This window comes from Corvus hawaiiensis, chromosome 2, assembly GCF_020740725.1.
Source record: "Corvus hawaiiensis isolate bCorHaw1 chromosome 2, bCorHaw1.pri.cur, whole genome shotgun sequence".
Taxonomy (NCBI): Eukaryota; Metazoa; Chordata; class Aves; order Passeriformes; family Corvidae; genus Corvus; species Corvus hawaiiensis.
This window is the reverse complement of record NC_063214.1, coordinates 114,405,078-114,418,603: the sequence shown is the minus strand read 5'-3', so window position 1 is coordinate 114,418,603 and position 13,526 is coordinate 114,405,078. Positions and strand designations below refer to the sequence as shown.

The 13,526-nt window shown below is 34.2% G+C and overlaps 1 protein-coding gene across 1 annotated transcript in view; it reads left to right on the top strand.

Annotated features, from left to right (window-relative positions):
• CFAP47 (cilia and flagella associated protein 47) overlaps nt 1-13,526 on the top strand; it is a 280,168-nt gene that overhangs the window by 116,568 nt on the left and 150,074 nt on the right. The window contains exons 45-46 of the mRNA XM_048288836.1: nt 2,806-2,986; nt 12,973-13,169. Of these exons, the coding sequence (XP_048144793.1) occupies nt 2,806-2,986; nt 12,973-13,169 (378 nt within the window). The remainder of the gene's footprint in view (nt 1-2,805; nt 2,987-12,972; nt 13,170-13,526) is intronic.

Below are 13,526 nucleotides of genomic sequence, written 5' to 3'. Positions count from 1 at the left end.
AGTGAGACCAATGTCTTTTATATTACATCACTTATCTTTGGATATGGGATTACAGGAGATGGCAAACACGATTGATCACAGGGGTTCTGAGGCACTGAGATAATAAATTTCTTTATTCATGAGGAACAGCTTTAGAAGCTAATTTCTGGAAGGAAGAAATGGTGCTAAATTAGGATTTGAAGAACAGTAATATGCAAGGAAAGAGAGAGGTTCCTCAGCACCCTGTAACAGAATCTGCCACCCTTCATACATACAAAGTGCAGATGGTACATCTAAGAAGATACCTTCTAAAATCAAACAGTCCTTGAAAAATATGCAGTTTAATTTTGATGCTTTATATACCCTTCATTCATTTTTCAAAAAATTATACTAAAAAATAATTAATCCTGGGAACTGAATGCAATTACTATTCTTAGCTGGAAATAAGACTTTCACACTTGGAATATCATGAACCATCAGGCTGATGAAGTAGAAGTGCTTGGAATCTGTATTTTTGTAACAGAGTGGCCTTAGATCTCCATTGATTATGAGAGTTAAAAAATACTAAATTCTGTTTAACTCTCACTGCCCACAAAAATATTAAAAATTGGAGCAGTTGCAACATTCATCTGAATTGTGCTGATGGTTACTCTTGGAAATGTTAGCCTATGAAGCAGCAAAGTTTAGTCTTGCGAATGTTTGCAGAATTTTCTTTTTCAACTAGGTCTGTCATTAAAAATATTTTCATCCTCTACTTTTTTACAAGATTCCAGGAAATATTTGAAATGTTCATAGACTATGTAATACTAACCAACTGGGTTTTTTTCCTAACATATATTTTCAAATGAGATAACAAGAACAAGGATCTTAAAATAAGTATTTTAGTGATTTTTTTAAATCATAAGACATTTCTTCAAGATAATTATAATTTAAATGTGTTCAGTGCTCCAGGAAAGGTCATCTTACAATTATTTTTTAATTAAGATATAACAAAGCTGTGTAATCATGTTGGATTTTTATTTCAGTGTTGGAAAATAGTCTAGTTACGAAAGTCATGTGTAGGTATAAATTTATATTTGATTATGCAGAAGATCAAGTCAAATTTAAACTGGTAAATGTATGCAATCCTTTTGGTTAGGAACTTCCCATTATAAGTGAGAATGAATTTTTTTTCCTATCAGAGAGAAGTGGAACTTCCAATTTATATGGCAATTGCATTATTTGCATCTTTGATTTTTTTATTCATTTTGTGTGTGTGTATGAGAGAGTAATGTGGGAGTTCAGTCTTGTATGATAGAAACTAATAAATAGTGATCTCAGCTTTTCAACTCACATAACAATTTTTCCTGTTTCCTCTCTAAATTATTTTTGCACCATAGAAGTTGTGCAAATACAGTAATACAAGAACTATCCTAAAAATTTGGTTTGGTGTGAATTTTTTTAGTCAAATACATTTGCCTGGTTGCTCTTCGATAAACAAGAATTTTGAATAATTACCTGTTTCTATATTTGTTGTGCCAAAAAACCTATATTAACAGCTAAATGTTAACAGGTTCCCAAAGTCCATATGTACTTTGTGTTTAACATTGTATTGACTCTATGAATAGATAGATTAATGGTCAAAACAAAGCAATGTCAGAGGGTAGGTCTGCTTTCTAAAACCAGCAAGGGAATGTGAAATTTGTATTAAAACAAAACAAACAAACAAACAAAAAAAAAATGCAAACAAACCCCACCACCAACCCAAAGCAGAACCCAAGCCTAGTTGATTTAAACTGTAATTGGACCATCTTACACCTAATGACAATCTTTAAGAAAAATTGATTTTCCTTTTAAGTTGAGTTTTTGAATTCCCACAATGGATTTGCATTCCTTGGCTCACTGAAATATGTACTGTGATACCTGCTATCCTGGCAGTATTTTAAAGCAACAGAGTTTGGGAATCAACCAGTTTTCTTAGCAAAACATGAGTATTTCTGCATTTATCTTTGCCCTAGATTTGCTTCAAGATAGTTCACAACAGTCATTAATTCAAAGCCTTGTCTGTAAAAAAGACATTACTAGGTTTTAAATTTGTTCAACTCACAATTACTCTGGAGTATTGCAATTATAGTGTGTTATTGGATTGAAAATGGCATTTTCGGGCAAGCAGTGTATTAAATCATGGCAGTATTTTTGTGATTTTATCCTACAGGAGTCAAATTAAGTTCATTAACAGGTTCACATGCCTATATTGAGCTTGCCTTAATATACTTTGCTAATCCTTTCCTAATATATTTCATGCTGTTGATTAGCAATGCTTTTTACCAAGAAGAAGAGCTTATGTGTCTCTAGAATTGATTCTAAATGCCCTAATTTCTAAAATACATTGTCAAAATTGAAATATCAGTTAACTCAGCTAATAGTTATCCCTTGCCAAATAGCAAAATAATTTTGCTTCTTCATGCTTTTTGTTACTCAGAAACTTTATGAAGTATGAAAAGAAGCATCTTTCTACAACTGATACAAAATATTTTTCTTTTTATGTTTTATTTTTCCCTTTTCTCGCCTTTCCTATGTATGCATAGAGGCTAGCAGAGCTTTTTTCTGGGTAGGATGTGGTTTTACTGTAAATTTAAAAATGCATTTTTCTTAACCAAATGTTTCAGATGCATGTCTAAAAATATTTTACAAGACAGTTTTTATTTGGAAGGATCATTCAAAATTGCTATGTAAGTTGCTTAACTGAAAATTCAATTTTAGAATTAGGACTATATAGTTTTGCATTTCTTAACTTGAAAATTTTATATAATTGTTCAGATTTATATGTTATTGCTTCACTTGCAGAGATGTGCGCTTCTGAAACCTCGTAAGCACCCCCCAGAGCTGAAGTACGTGGATTACAGTGTAGAAGTGAATATGAAAAATTTCTTTGAGGTTCCTAAAAAATTCTCTATTCCAGTGGTAGCTTCAGCCAGAGTTAATTTGGATGCTTCATCAGCCAAATACCCTACATCGCAGAAAACAGGTAATAGTCTTAAAGGTGATGAATTTGACTGTATTCTTTTGCCAAGATAATCTTTATTTTTAAGATTTTCCTGAGTAGATCCAGAAAATGATCTTTCTCTCCTTTCTGCTATTGATCACTCTGCCTTTCTTGACACTCCCCAAGTTTTAAATATTAGGTCAAGCCAGTGCTTTCCACTTGCCATTGGTTTATTGGTTTTCTCAAAGGCACACAAGCACAGGAGACTTGCTCTAAAAGATGAATTAATTTGGCCTGTTTATCTGGCAGATCCTGAATTTGTCCTCCCTTCCCATTTCTCCCTTCCGCTTCTCATCCAGCACTGATCTGTGTTCAAATTGAGCCACTCATATCACGTCTCTTCTTCGCCTTCCTCAGTCTGCCAGAGGGATATTTCAGCTAATATGTACTTCATCAATGAACAGTTGTGCATTAGCTTTCAGAGTGATCTTGCCATCTTTGGTCACTCTCTTGTCTTTAATTTTTCTAGTACCTTAGATTTTATACTGAAGTCTTGTTGATTTTTAAAAATGCTTTATTTAAACCTATAAAGCACTCTAGGTTGCAATTCTTAAAAAAACCTCACAAACTTGAGCTGTTGAGGGAGTGTTTAGCCTGGAGAAAAGGAATCTCAGATGAGAACTTCATTCAAATTTAGTAGAGACTTGAATTATACACAGTCCGTATCAACTTTTATTTCATTAGTTCTTTTCTTAATCAATAGAATCCTTCTTCATATTTCTGCAGTTCACTTCTCCAAGTGTCACTGGAATCAGTCACATGCTTTCATGGTGTTTGTTTTGATGCTTGATGTGTATCTTGTGGTTTTTGTTTCTTTTCTGGAATAAAGAAAAATAATTGATTTTTTTCTGAGAAGTCTTTGTTACAGATACTTTAATTGAAATAGAATGTAACTGTTATAAGACACTTTAGGGTGTGTTTTTAGGATGATGGCAGCAATAGTTATGGCAGGATTAGAAGCCAGATTGGTGGGGGCCTACAGGATGAGCAGTCAGTAGAAGTTGTAGAATAGATGTAACACTGGTAGAAGGCTGACACATTTCACGTGTGGCAGGATATTTAAGTCCTAGTTGAAACTCTTTTGTTGTTAAGTTAAAAATAATGTATGTGTAGTTGTAATAATTAGTGCAGAGGTGAACTAAAAAAAAGTCAATGGCTTTGTTGAGTGTTGTAGGAGATTCTTTGGATTGCACTGTAGAAGAGGAGAATGACAGCTGGGAGAAACAGAACAAAATCTGCACACACAGATCTGATGTCCTAACAGGATCTCCACCACGATCTCATAACAAAGGTTGTTAACTGACCAGTTGGCAGATCACTGTTGCTTAACAACTGCTCAAATTATTTAAAAAATTGAAATGTGAATGAATATATCTGAACAATTTAGAATATTAATTGCATTGTATTCACTACAAAAATGTAGTGAATAAACTACCTTATAGTAAGGAATGTAGTAAATAACCTACAGTACAGTAAGGGAATAGTTATTTTACTCCTAGTTCATGCTGCTTCTTTATTCATCAAAGGATATTAAACAGGTACTTGAAAGAGGAGAGTAATTAATATAAAGTCAGAAATTAGATCATACAGCAGTGTACACAATATTTTTGATATATATTTTTTCTTTATAGGATGGTTAATAGTTACATGAGGAAGTAGAAATGTCAAAATGATGCTTTTGTAGTGAATTCAGAGAGGTGGTGAGGTAAAGAACATCCAGAAAGGGAAGCTGAGCTAACCAGCTGATAGCATGAAAACAAAGATGTGTTCAGTAGAAAGACAGTGCCAGCTGATTCAGTGTATTCATTGTACTAATGAGGAAACACAGGAGCATTTACAGGCTCTTAGAAAGGCTAATATTGTGACAGAAGTTCCCAGGTGGTGTTCCTGTGGACAGAGGCAAACCATTGGTCTCGTCTGAAAATGTTGACATCATTGTCTGAGAAAGCAGCAGTATTTTAGCCACAGTGGTAGCTTCCCTCAGGGTGGGAGTAGCTGGTTCTCTGATAGTTCTTAGATTTGTGAAGAAAAACAAAGGTGGAAGCAAGCTGACTAAAATCAATCGTTGAATCAGAATTTCTTAGATTGCAGTAGCAGGAGGTGTGCAAACAATATTTTAAAAACTCTGCCAACAGGGAATTAGAAGGTAAAAATCAATGCCACTCAAAACATTTTCTTGTAAAATAGATCTTGTTAAATGACCTTATTACATTTTTGGCAGTATTACAGATCAAATAGATAAAAAGAGTACAATATGTTTGCGTTACTTGAAGTGTGATATCTTTATCAAAACCCATACTGCATACTTGCATAGATCTAAAATAATACATTTCCCTGATTGAAAACCTTTAGCAAATGTTGTTAATTCATAATTGGAGAGTCATCAGATAGGGAGTCCTTAGGAACCAGTAGTTATTGCACAATATTAATTGCATTTCAGTAATTTGGAAGATTATACAAAGACTTGGTTGAGTTAGAAATGGCACAGATTTTGTAAAAGAAGTTAGTTGGAACTGTTACATAGTTATAAACTATGAATTTTAGTGCAACCAAATGTAATAGTACATGTGGAACAGCATCTGCGTGCTAAACCAGTTGGTGTGGAAGGAGATCGTGTCACACACCATGGTGGTTGTTCATCTTTGTCTCAAATAGGATCTTGAAGAGCTTTAGTTTCCCTGTATCATCAGAAATAGCCTGGGAAATAATTCAATCGTCACATATAGCTCAGGAGAAAGGCAATTGACAGTAAAGCTGCAATGCTTTACAAACCAGAGAATGGTAGATTGAACATTTGGAAAGTCATGTAAGGCATAATTGAAAAATGTTGCAACATTGAAATATGTCTCCTTTTGCTTTGAGGTGTGTTATGAAAGAATGAAAGGGATAAAATGTTAAGTGGAATTAAAATAATGGTTCCAGATTTTAGCAACAGAGAAGTAGCATCCAAAACCAGCTCCATGCTTCACCAAATTAACAAGTTCCTTCTAAAGGCAAAAACACAAGAAACTTTGAATAGAGTGGTTTTATGACTCAGAGTTGTAACTTGAGTTGTAATTGTACTTGCCAGAGTCACTGACTTTGGAATGCATATATATGTCAATAATCCCTACAATTATTTAAGATTTCCTGCCATGCACTCGTATTTTACAAACTGTATCTGTACAAATGAGCATTCTCTTCCTGCAGGTAAAAACCATGTTTGGTAAGTCAGAGCTATTATATTATCTCTGTTGAATAGATTTTATAAGCATTTTTTCTGCTGTATATATGCTGGTCCTTTACAGCAGCACAAACTATGGCCAGGAAACAAGGAAATGGCTGTGGATTTTGGAGTAGGTGAAAACCAGTACAAAAGTTAGTGCTATTTGTCTTTTCAGCAATTAATGAAAGATCAGCTTTAACCAAGTTTTAACTAAACAGAACAAATTCCTAGGCAGTTGGGTTTATTTGAACAGCATGGATTTTATGCTAAATAATGTTATGTATGAAAGATGCAATAACATAGGTAGAAAGGGGAGGAAGGGCTTTGTTTTGCAGTGATGTCTCCCAAAATGTTTGAGAAATCTGCAAAGCAGCAGAGTACCTATCTCACAGTGTGAACTAAAGCTGTCAGCCTTACTTCCCACTCTCTGTTTTTCTGACATCAGCCCCCTTGTTCTTTCATCAAAGGATTTGCTGTAAAATTTTGACAAACCAGGATCCTTGAATGCATAACTGAAAAAATACAGTGCAGGTGTTGAAAAGTGCTATTATTGTATTATGAAGGAGAACATAATACTGGAAAAGCACATCCAGTTCTTGTTCTGCACTTTAGACAGAAGGTTGCAAATGAGGAAGGGTTCAGACAAGTTCTACAGTACTTTTCGAGGTCTTGAAAACTGAATACCTTGATGTCTCCGTGATCCCTGAGGGAAAGAGGTTCCTTTCAGGTTACCTGTAATTATTTAAAAAAGGAAAATATGTCTGACTGTAAAGAGTGTTAAGCGCTCTATGCAGAAAGCACAGCACTTTCTACCTAAGACAGAGATTTCTAATAAAACAATTTATGATACCTGTGAAATTATGTGAATGAGAGACTTATTAAATACCAACAAACTCAAGAGGAATAAAAATCTTTCTACCACTCAGTCTTTTGAAAAAGAAAGTGGAAGCTTTTCTAAGACACACAGTTTTGCTCCAATTGTCAGGTTAGAGGTTAATATAAGAATTATTTGGTGAAATTCTAATGCTAAGAGAAACATCCAGTAATATGTGTTTTGGTATTAAATAAGGATTTATCCCAGAATTAGGAAATCCTGGAATTTTCTGGAATAGGCTATGGCTTTATATATTGTAACATGACACTGACAATTACTTTGAGTAATGGAAAGATAAAAGTTCCTGAGACAGAGCACCTCACAGAGCTGCCTGTGACAGTTCATCGATACTGAAGCATCCCGGTACTTTATAAGAAGGGCTTCCTGTTTTTTTGGTTTTCTTTTTTTCAGACTGTTTTTATTTTGTTTGCAATCTCCTGTCTTGAAATGACTTTAGATCACCACTTGTACTATTAGCAGGAAACCTGATAGCAGTACCCTTGGACTAGAAGTTTTCTAAAGGAAAGAAAATATATGGGAGTAACTGATTGATAGCAAATGCTGTTCTAAACATTACAGCAGCACATATCAGTACCAGCACATCAATACCTTATTTTATACCTTTAAATAATAACGAAATCCCAACATCTCTGGTCATGAAATGATGAATACACAAATATATTCCATCAGTAATGATAGATTTGTGCAGTTCTATATGGTAATGGTAGATTTTAATTTTCAAATGGATATGCACTTAAGCAAGTGTGTCCATAAGCACTTACTGTATTTTATTATCACATCCATTATTGAACTTTTCTAAGGCAAGCATACATGGGGAATGCTTTTTGTCATGCCATATGGTTTAGGTTTTCTCCTATTTTATAAAAATAAACATGGAAAACCTACGTGTGAATATAAAACTAAAACCATTTTTTTTGGATGGCTAGGTTGTACTATTTCACATAAAAATTGTCCATAAATAAATAAAAGCTCACAATTCATTTTAAATGAAAAAGTGTTGTTCCATTTTGCTATCTAGTTTAGATTCAATATCAAATGCTAATATTAGAATTCTGTTGCCTCTTCTTACAGGATTTGGCAATGTTGTCTCCCTATTGTTATACTTGCAAAGAATATCCAAGAAGAGTTCTCATGTTTTTCTTTCTTTTTCCTTTCCTCTCCAGTGAATGATGAAAAACCTTTTTCTACAGAACTATCAGGAATTATTAGATTTTTTTCTTCTTTCTCAATAATTGTTCCTACAGTTAATTTATTCAGATTGTTTTGACTTTGTGCCTTCTGTTGAAGCAACTACTGGTTTACTTTTTTCTCTTTTGTTAAAAATGAAAATTTCTTTCCTCAGAGAAATCTAGATTGTAAAAAGAAAGGAACTACACCACAGAAGCCTCTGTCTAGCTCTTATTATATCACTGTAAGCCTTTGTTACTAATTTTGCATTAACTTACTATTTTGCAGTAAGTAATATCAAAGACTTGGTTTTGATTCTCTCTCCATGTAATTTTCCTTAAGCATTCAGCACAGTCTTCGTAATAGTTCTGAGCTCTCTTCCTTGTTCGTAGGAAATTTTGTTTACTCTTCCAGTCACAAAGAATCAGTTTTAAATTTTTTTTGTAAATTTTGAGTGTATGTTTTAGAGCGACCTCATCTCTGACTTTCTTGTGGTTTTAGATCAAGACTCTTTGGATTATTACTCTATTTTATCAGTGTAATTCCTCATAATTTGGGTAATCCCTTTCAGCAGGGGCTATTCATCAAATGGCTTAAGAAAACACCTTTGTGTCATGTTTTTTAAAGCTGTATTAAATAAACTTTTTACTTGGCAGCATTGCCCATTGGTGTAGTGACTACTTGTTTCTAAAGCGCCTATGAGTATTTTTCATAAATATTAGGGACAATGATTATTAAACAACCAACCTCCTAAAAATAATTTATTGTAGTGCCACACAGCTCCTCACTGGCTTCTGAATGATACACAAACAGGGCTGCTGAGTATTCATAACAAGACATTGAAAAAAGGTTCTCCCATTTTCATTTTTAGATCAGTTGAAGAAAATTTGCTTTCATTCTTTTTTCCCAGTAGATCTTCATTCTCTGATTAAGTGTATTTAACTGTTTGTTTAGATGTGTAATGGTATACTGTATTTAAATGTAAAAAGGAATGAATAACCAGTCAGTAGGTTTTTTAGAAACTCTTCTAGAAATCTATTTTATTAAGACAAAGTGAAAGAAAATCATCAAATGAACATACACAGTGATAGCAAAAATTTCAAAACTTATCAGCACTCAATAAGGGATAGAAAAGAGTAGCTGCTTTTTCAAGACTACAGAGTTGAGTGATGAGCTCTAATTCCCCTGAACCAGTTTGAAAACCTGACATATAAGCAGAAGAGTCTGGGCTCTTCATCATGATTGCTTATTTAACCTTCTAGGAGTCCATACTAGCAAATTCAGTCTTCAGGTTGATTTAACGAGTTGTTGTGACCCATGCATAGTGTCAGAGGCTGAGATAAGTTCAGTGAGAAATTTAGCTTTGAACTTCTGAATACATAGAATCACCATTGCTGAACAGAAGCTACTATAATGTGCAATTAGTTGGCTAACTGCTGAAGGCCCATGCTTTCCTACCTTCAGAAATTATGCCAACAGATTGTGTGGAAGAGTAGCATTTCTATTTTTACTCATTTCATCTACCCACAATTTGTAATAAGGCTAAACAGTGATTACTAAGGACCATTATTACTACCTTACAGAATATGTTTTTTTCTTACATTTTAATGTCAAAACAGCTGTCACTACTTTTCTTTGAAAGGTACTGTTTTTTGGCTAATGCAGTTAGAGGACTTACTTTGAATTCAGGCAGATCTAAAATGATGATTTATAAGATTTTTAAGACTCAGAAGACATGAACTTTGTTAGTTCCAGGCGGTGATCAGATTGTGTTTTGCAATAAGTAAATGGCACAAGATGTCAGGCAGTTGCCAGAGGGCATGACCAGTGCCTATGTGCTGTAATTTAGTTTTCCAAGAATGCCTAGTAACATTGCACACCAGAACTTTAGTTTTTGCAAATACCCCTATTTTGACAACTGTCTCACAGCAAAACCCACTATGATCGAGTGAATGTTTCCTGTAGGCATTTGTCAGATATAAATCTAGAAAATAAAACTGTCATCTTATTTCACGTAGAATGGTTCCCTGTCAAACAATAAAAATCTTGTGTAGGGATGGAAACTGTAGCAAAGCCCTATATTGCTCTGCCTGACTTTTCACTGTTGAAGAAGTGCTTGCAGCCTCATTCTTTCTGATGGATGCAGGCTCTGCTTCCTGCTACATGGGAATTAAATAAATGATGTCCATGGCTTACTGTTAACACTTTTGTCTCAGAAATTGTTAGGTAAGCCAGGTGTGACCCCCTGGATTATGTTCATTAAACCCTTGAATATATCCCTAGATTAACCTTTGTTAAATGTCTTATGAGACTGAGAGAAGAAAACATGCTAGGCTGAGACACTTGTAAGCCCAGTTTACTTTATGATATTTAAAATTAGCATGAAAAACATTTTGCAGGGAAAAAAAGTCAATCTTCGCCTGTAATTCAAAGACAAGGGATTTCTGTAGTTATTTCGATTTGGAAAAACCATGTATTACTGCAAAAGACACCTATCATGTTGAATAAACATAATGAATTTGCGTGCTTTCCTTTTTATTCATTGTAATTGAGTATAATACTTAAATTTTCAACTGATTTATTCTAAAATGTATTTTTTAAATGTATAAGAAGCTGTGCTGGTTTGGCCAAATTTAGAAATATATCCTCTGAGAGAAGGCAGGTCACCACCCCTCCCCCACCAGGTTCAGGAAAAAAAAAGGCATAAAAAAGCACAAAAATTAATTTCTGGGCATAGGGCAGCAATATGGGATACACATCATAAAGTCACCCCAAGACAGAAACAAATGTTTTTTTACCAAAGTAATGCCAAACTACATATTATAATTATGGAATGTACTTTTCATGGTTTTTCTTTTAAAATTTTACTGTGGGAGGCATTTCTGTTTGAAAGTGTGCATTTCAAATATGGGTCCAACTCGGGGCAAAATTACCCTAGTTATTAGTAATTAAAATCTCCATTTAGTGCAAGAAAGGAAAACTTCTGCAGAAATATTTTAGATCTTTCAGAACACTGTACTATCTTTCTTCAAATACATGTTTAAACATTAACTTGAAATGCAGGTATTTAAAATGGGCACTTTACATTTGAATTGAATATTTTGTTTCAACATCTTAAAATAATTCTTGTGAACAGGGACTGTACTAATGAACTGAAGAATGCAAAAGAGTTTCAGTCCTTGCATAACTGACAAACTCAGGTCACTTCTATGGAAGATAGCCCATGGGGATAATAATTCAATGCTAAAATAGGACAAAATAGTAATAATTAAAACATTACCAGGCCATTAATCTTGTCTTTAAAAGAGAACAAATTAATTATTTCAGAGAGGGTTGAACCTGAGGTGCAATTTATATTCTTTCTGATAGTCTAGTAATATTGAAAGATGAATAATGTCACTCTGTGTGATTTGTCTCTTGAACTTGAGCTTTTTTTGTGGAAAACCTGAAGTAGTGATGACATAAGGCCAGAAGAAAACTTCAGTTGGGTGTTCATTTTCAGAGAGATGAGACCTGAATGCATGGGGAGCACCACTGGGTGGAAGAGAATGAACAGCATTGCAAATGAAGACTGATTGCAAAATTCAGTTGTTGTCACTAAAGCTATAAGAATAGTTTGAATTCAGTTGTCATGCATACCATCAGAAAATAAGCCAAATGAAGGTGAAAAGGGAGAATTCCACAAGACTTTGTCAGGTGTTCCCCCTCAGAGGGAATTGCATTGTTTGGAGTTTTATCTGTAAGATTCTGCTGTATCAGTATGTTGTCTCTGACTTTCCTTGCTATCTTTTTCCAGCTTTAGGCATTGGTTTCTAATGCTGGAAAACAGTGAAGAGAATCAGTCTTTGTTTCATATAAAACAACAGTGAAGTGTTTTACAGCTGCAGGTGTCTTAGAGAACCTTGGAAGTGGGGAACTCTTTATGGCCATCACTGGAGTTCCCCACATACCTTCCTTTTTCCTTTGGAATGTGTCCTGCAAGGGCTACTGAGGGGCTTAAAATACTGTGGAAGAGTGTTCTTTTCTGTAAGAAGAACAGAGGAGGAAGTCTTTGCAGCAGATTGGTTAGACCTGGCTCTGTGGAAAGATGGACAGCTTTTCTATTGCTTCTTCCTTGCTCCAGAGATTACTGTGGGGAGTTTTTCCTCTGTGCTGTGGATTGGGAAAATGGGACTTTGCATGAATTTGTTTCACTCTGGACACCCCTGTCAATTTTGGCAACTCAGACTTTCAGTCCAAATTTCAGCATAGAAAAAAGTCTAAAGAGTTGTCATGAGAACTACTACATTTAGCAGAATTTCAGTAATTATTGGGGATACTCAGCCAAATATACTGTAATATCACTGATTTCTAATGGTAGCTGTTGAAAAAAGTGTAGTAGCTTGTATAGTTTTAAAAATATTTACAGAAATTCATACATGTTAAACTCTTCTACTACATTTAAGAGCTCTTTTAAAATACATGTCTCTGTGCACTACTAAAATAAATATAAAATATTTTTTACATGCTTCAATATACCATTTTTTAGGGAACTAACTTATATGGTAACACTCCTAAAACTCCATTGTTTCTTTGAAATTTTTGCACATACTGCTGGGAAGACTCTCCTACAGTTTATTGGACACCTCTTCAGGTTCTGCTTGTGAATTCAATGTTTCTGAAATTTTTACAACATCACAATTTTTTTGGGCCTTTTTTTAGGTGGAAGTGATACAGTTGAGTTTCCTATAAAATTCACTCCTAACTATGCTGGCTGCTACCGCTGTCAGATTCTTCTGAAGTCCTCCTGTGATATTCGTGTCTATGAGATTGAATGTGTGGTGAATGCAGAACAGGCTGATGCAGAGCTTGAATTTCTAACTCCAGCTTACCAGATGGTGACTCAGGAAATTCCAATTGTAAGTTCACTCTACTACTGGTAACTAAACTAAGATTCAGGATTTTAAAAAATAAGATTTCGGATCAATACTGTTAAAATTTACAGTCCTGAAATGCAGAAATGCATGTAAATACTGAATGTAAATAGATATTATAAAGGAAAATTATTTACTTCAAGTTAATTATTAGTTTGATGGGCTTAATTCTGATGTTTCTCTTCAGACAATTGTTAGTCTAATATTTAATAATGTTAACACAATGAAAGTGAAAAAGTAGTTATTTAATCTAGGGTAAAAATACACTATTTCTGAAGACAAAAAAGGAGAGATGCTGAGGAATAAAATAGTAGAAAAAGCTTACATAGAGTTAAAAAAATG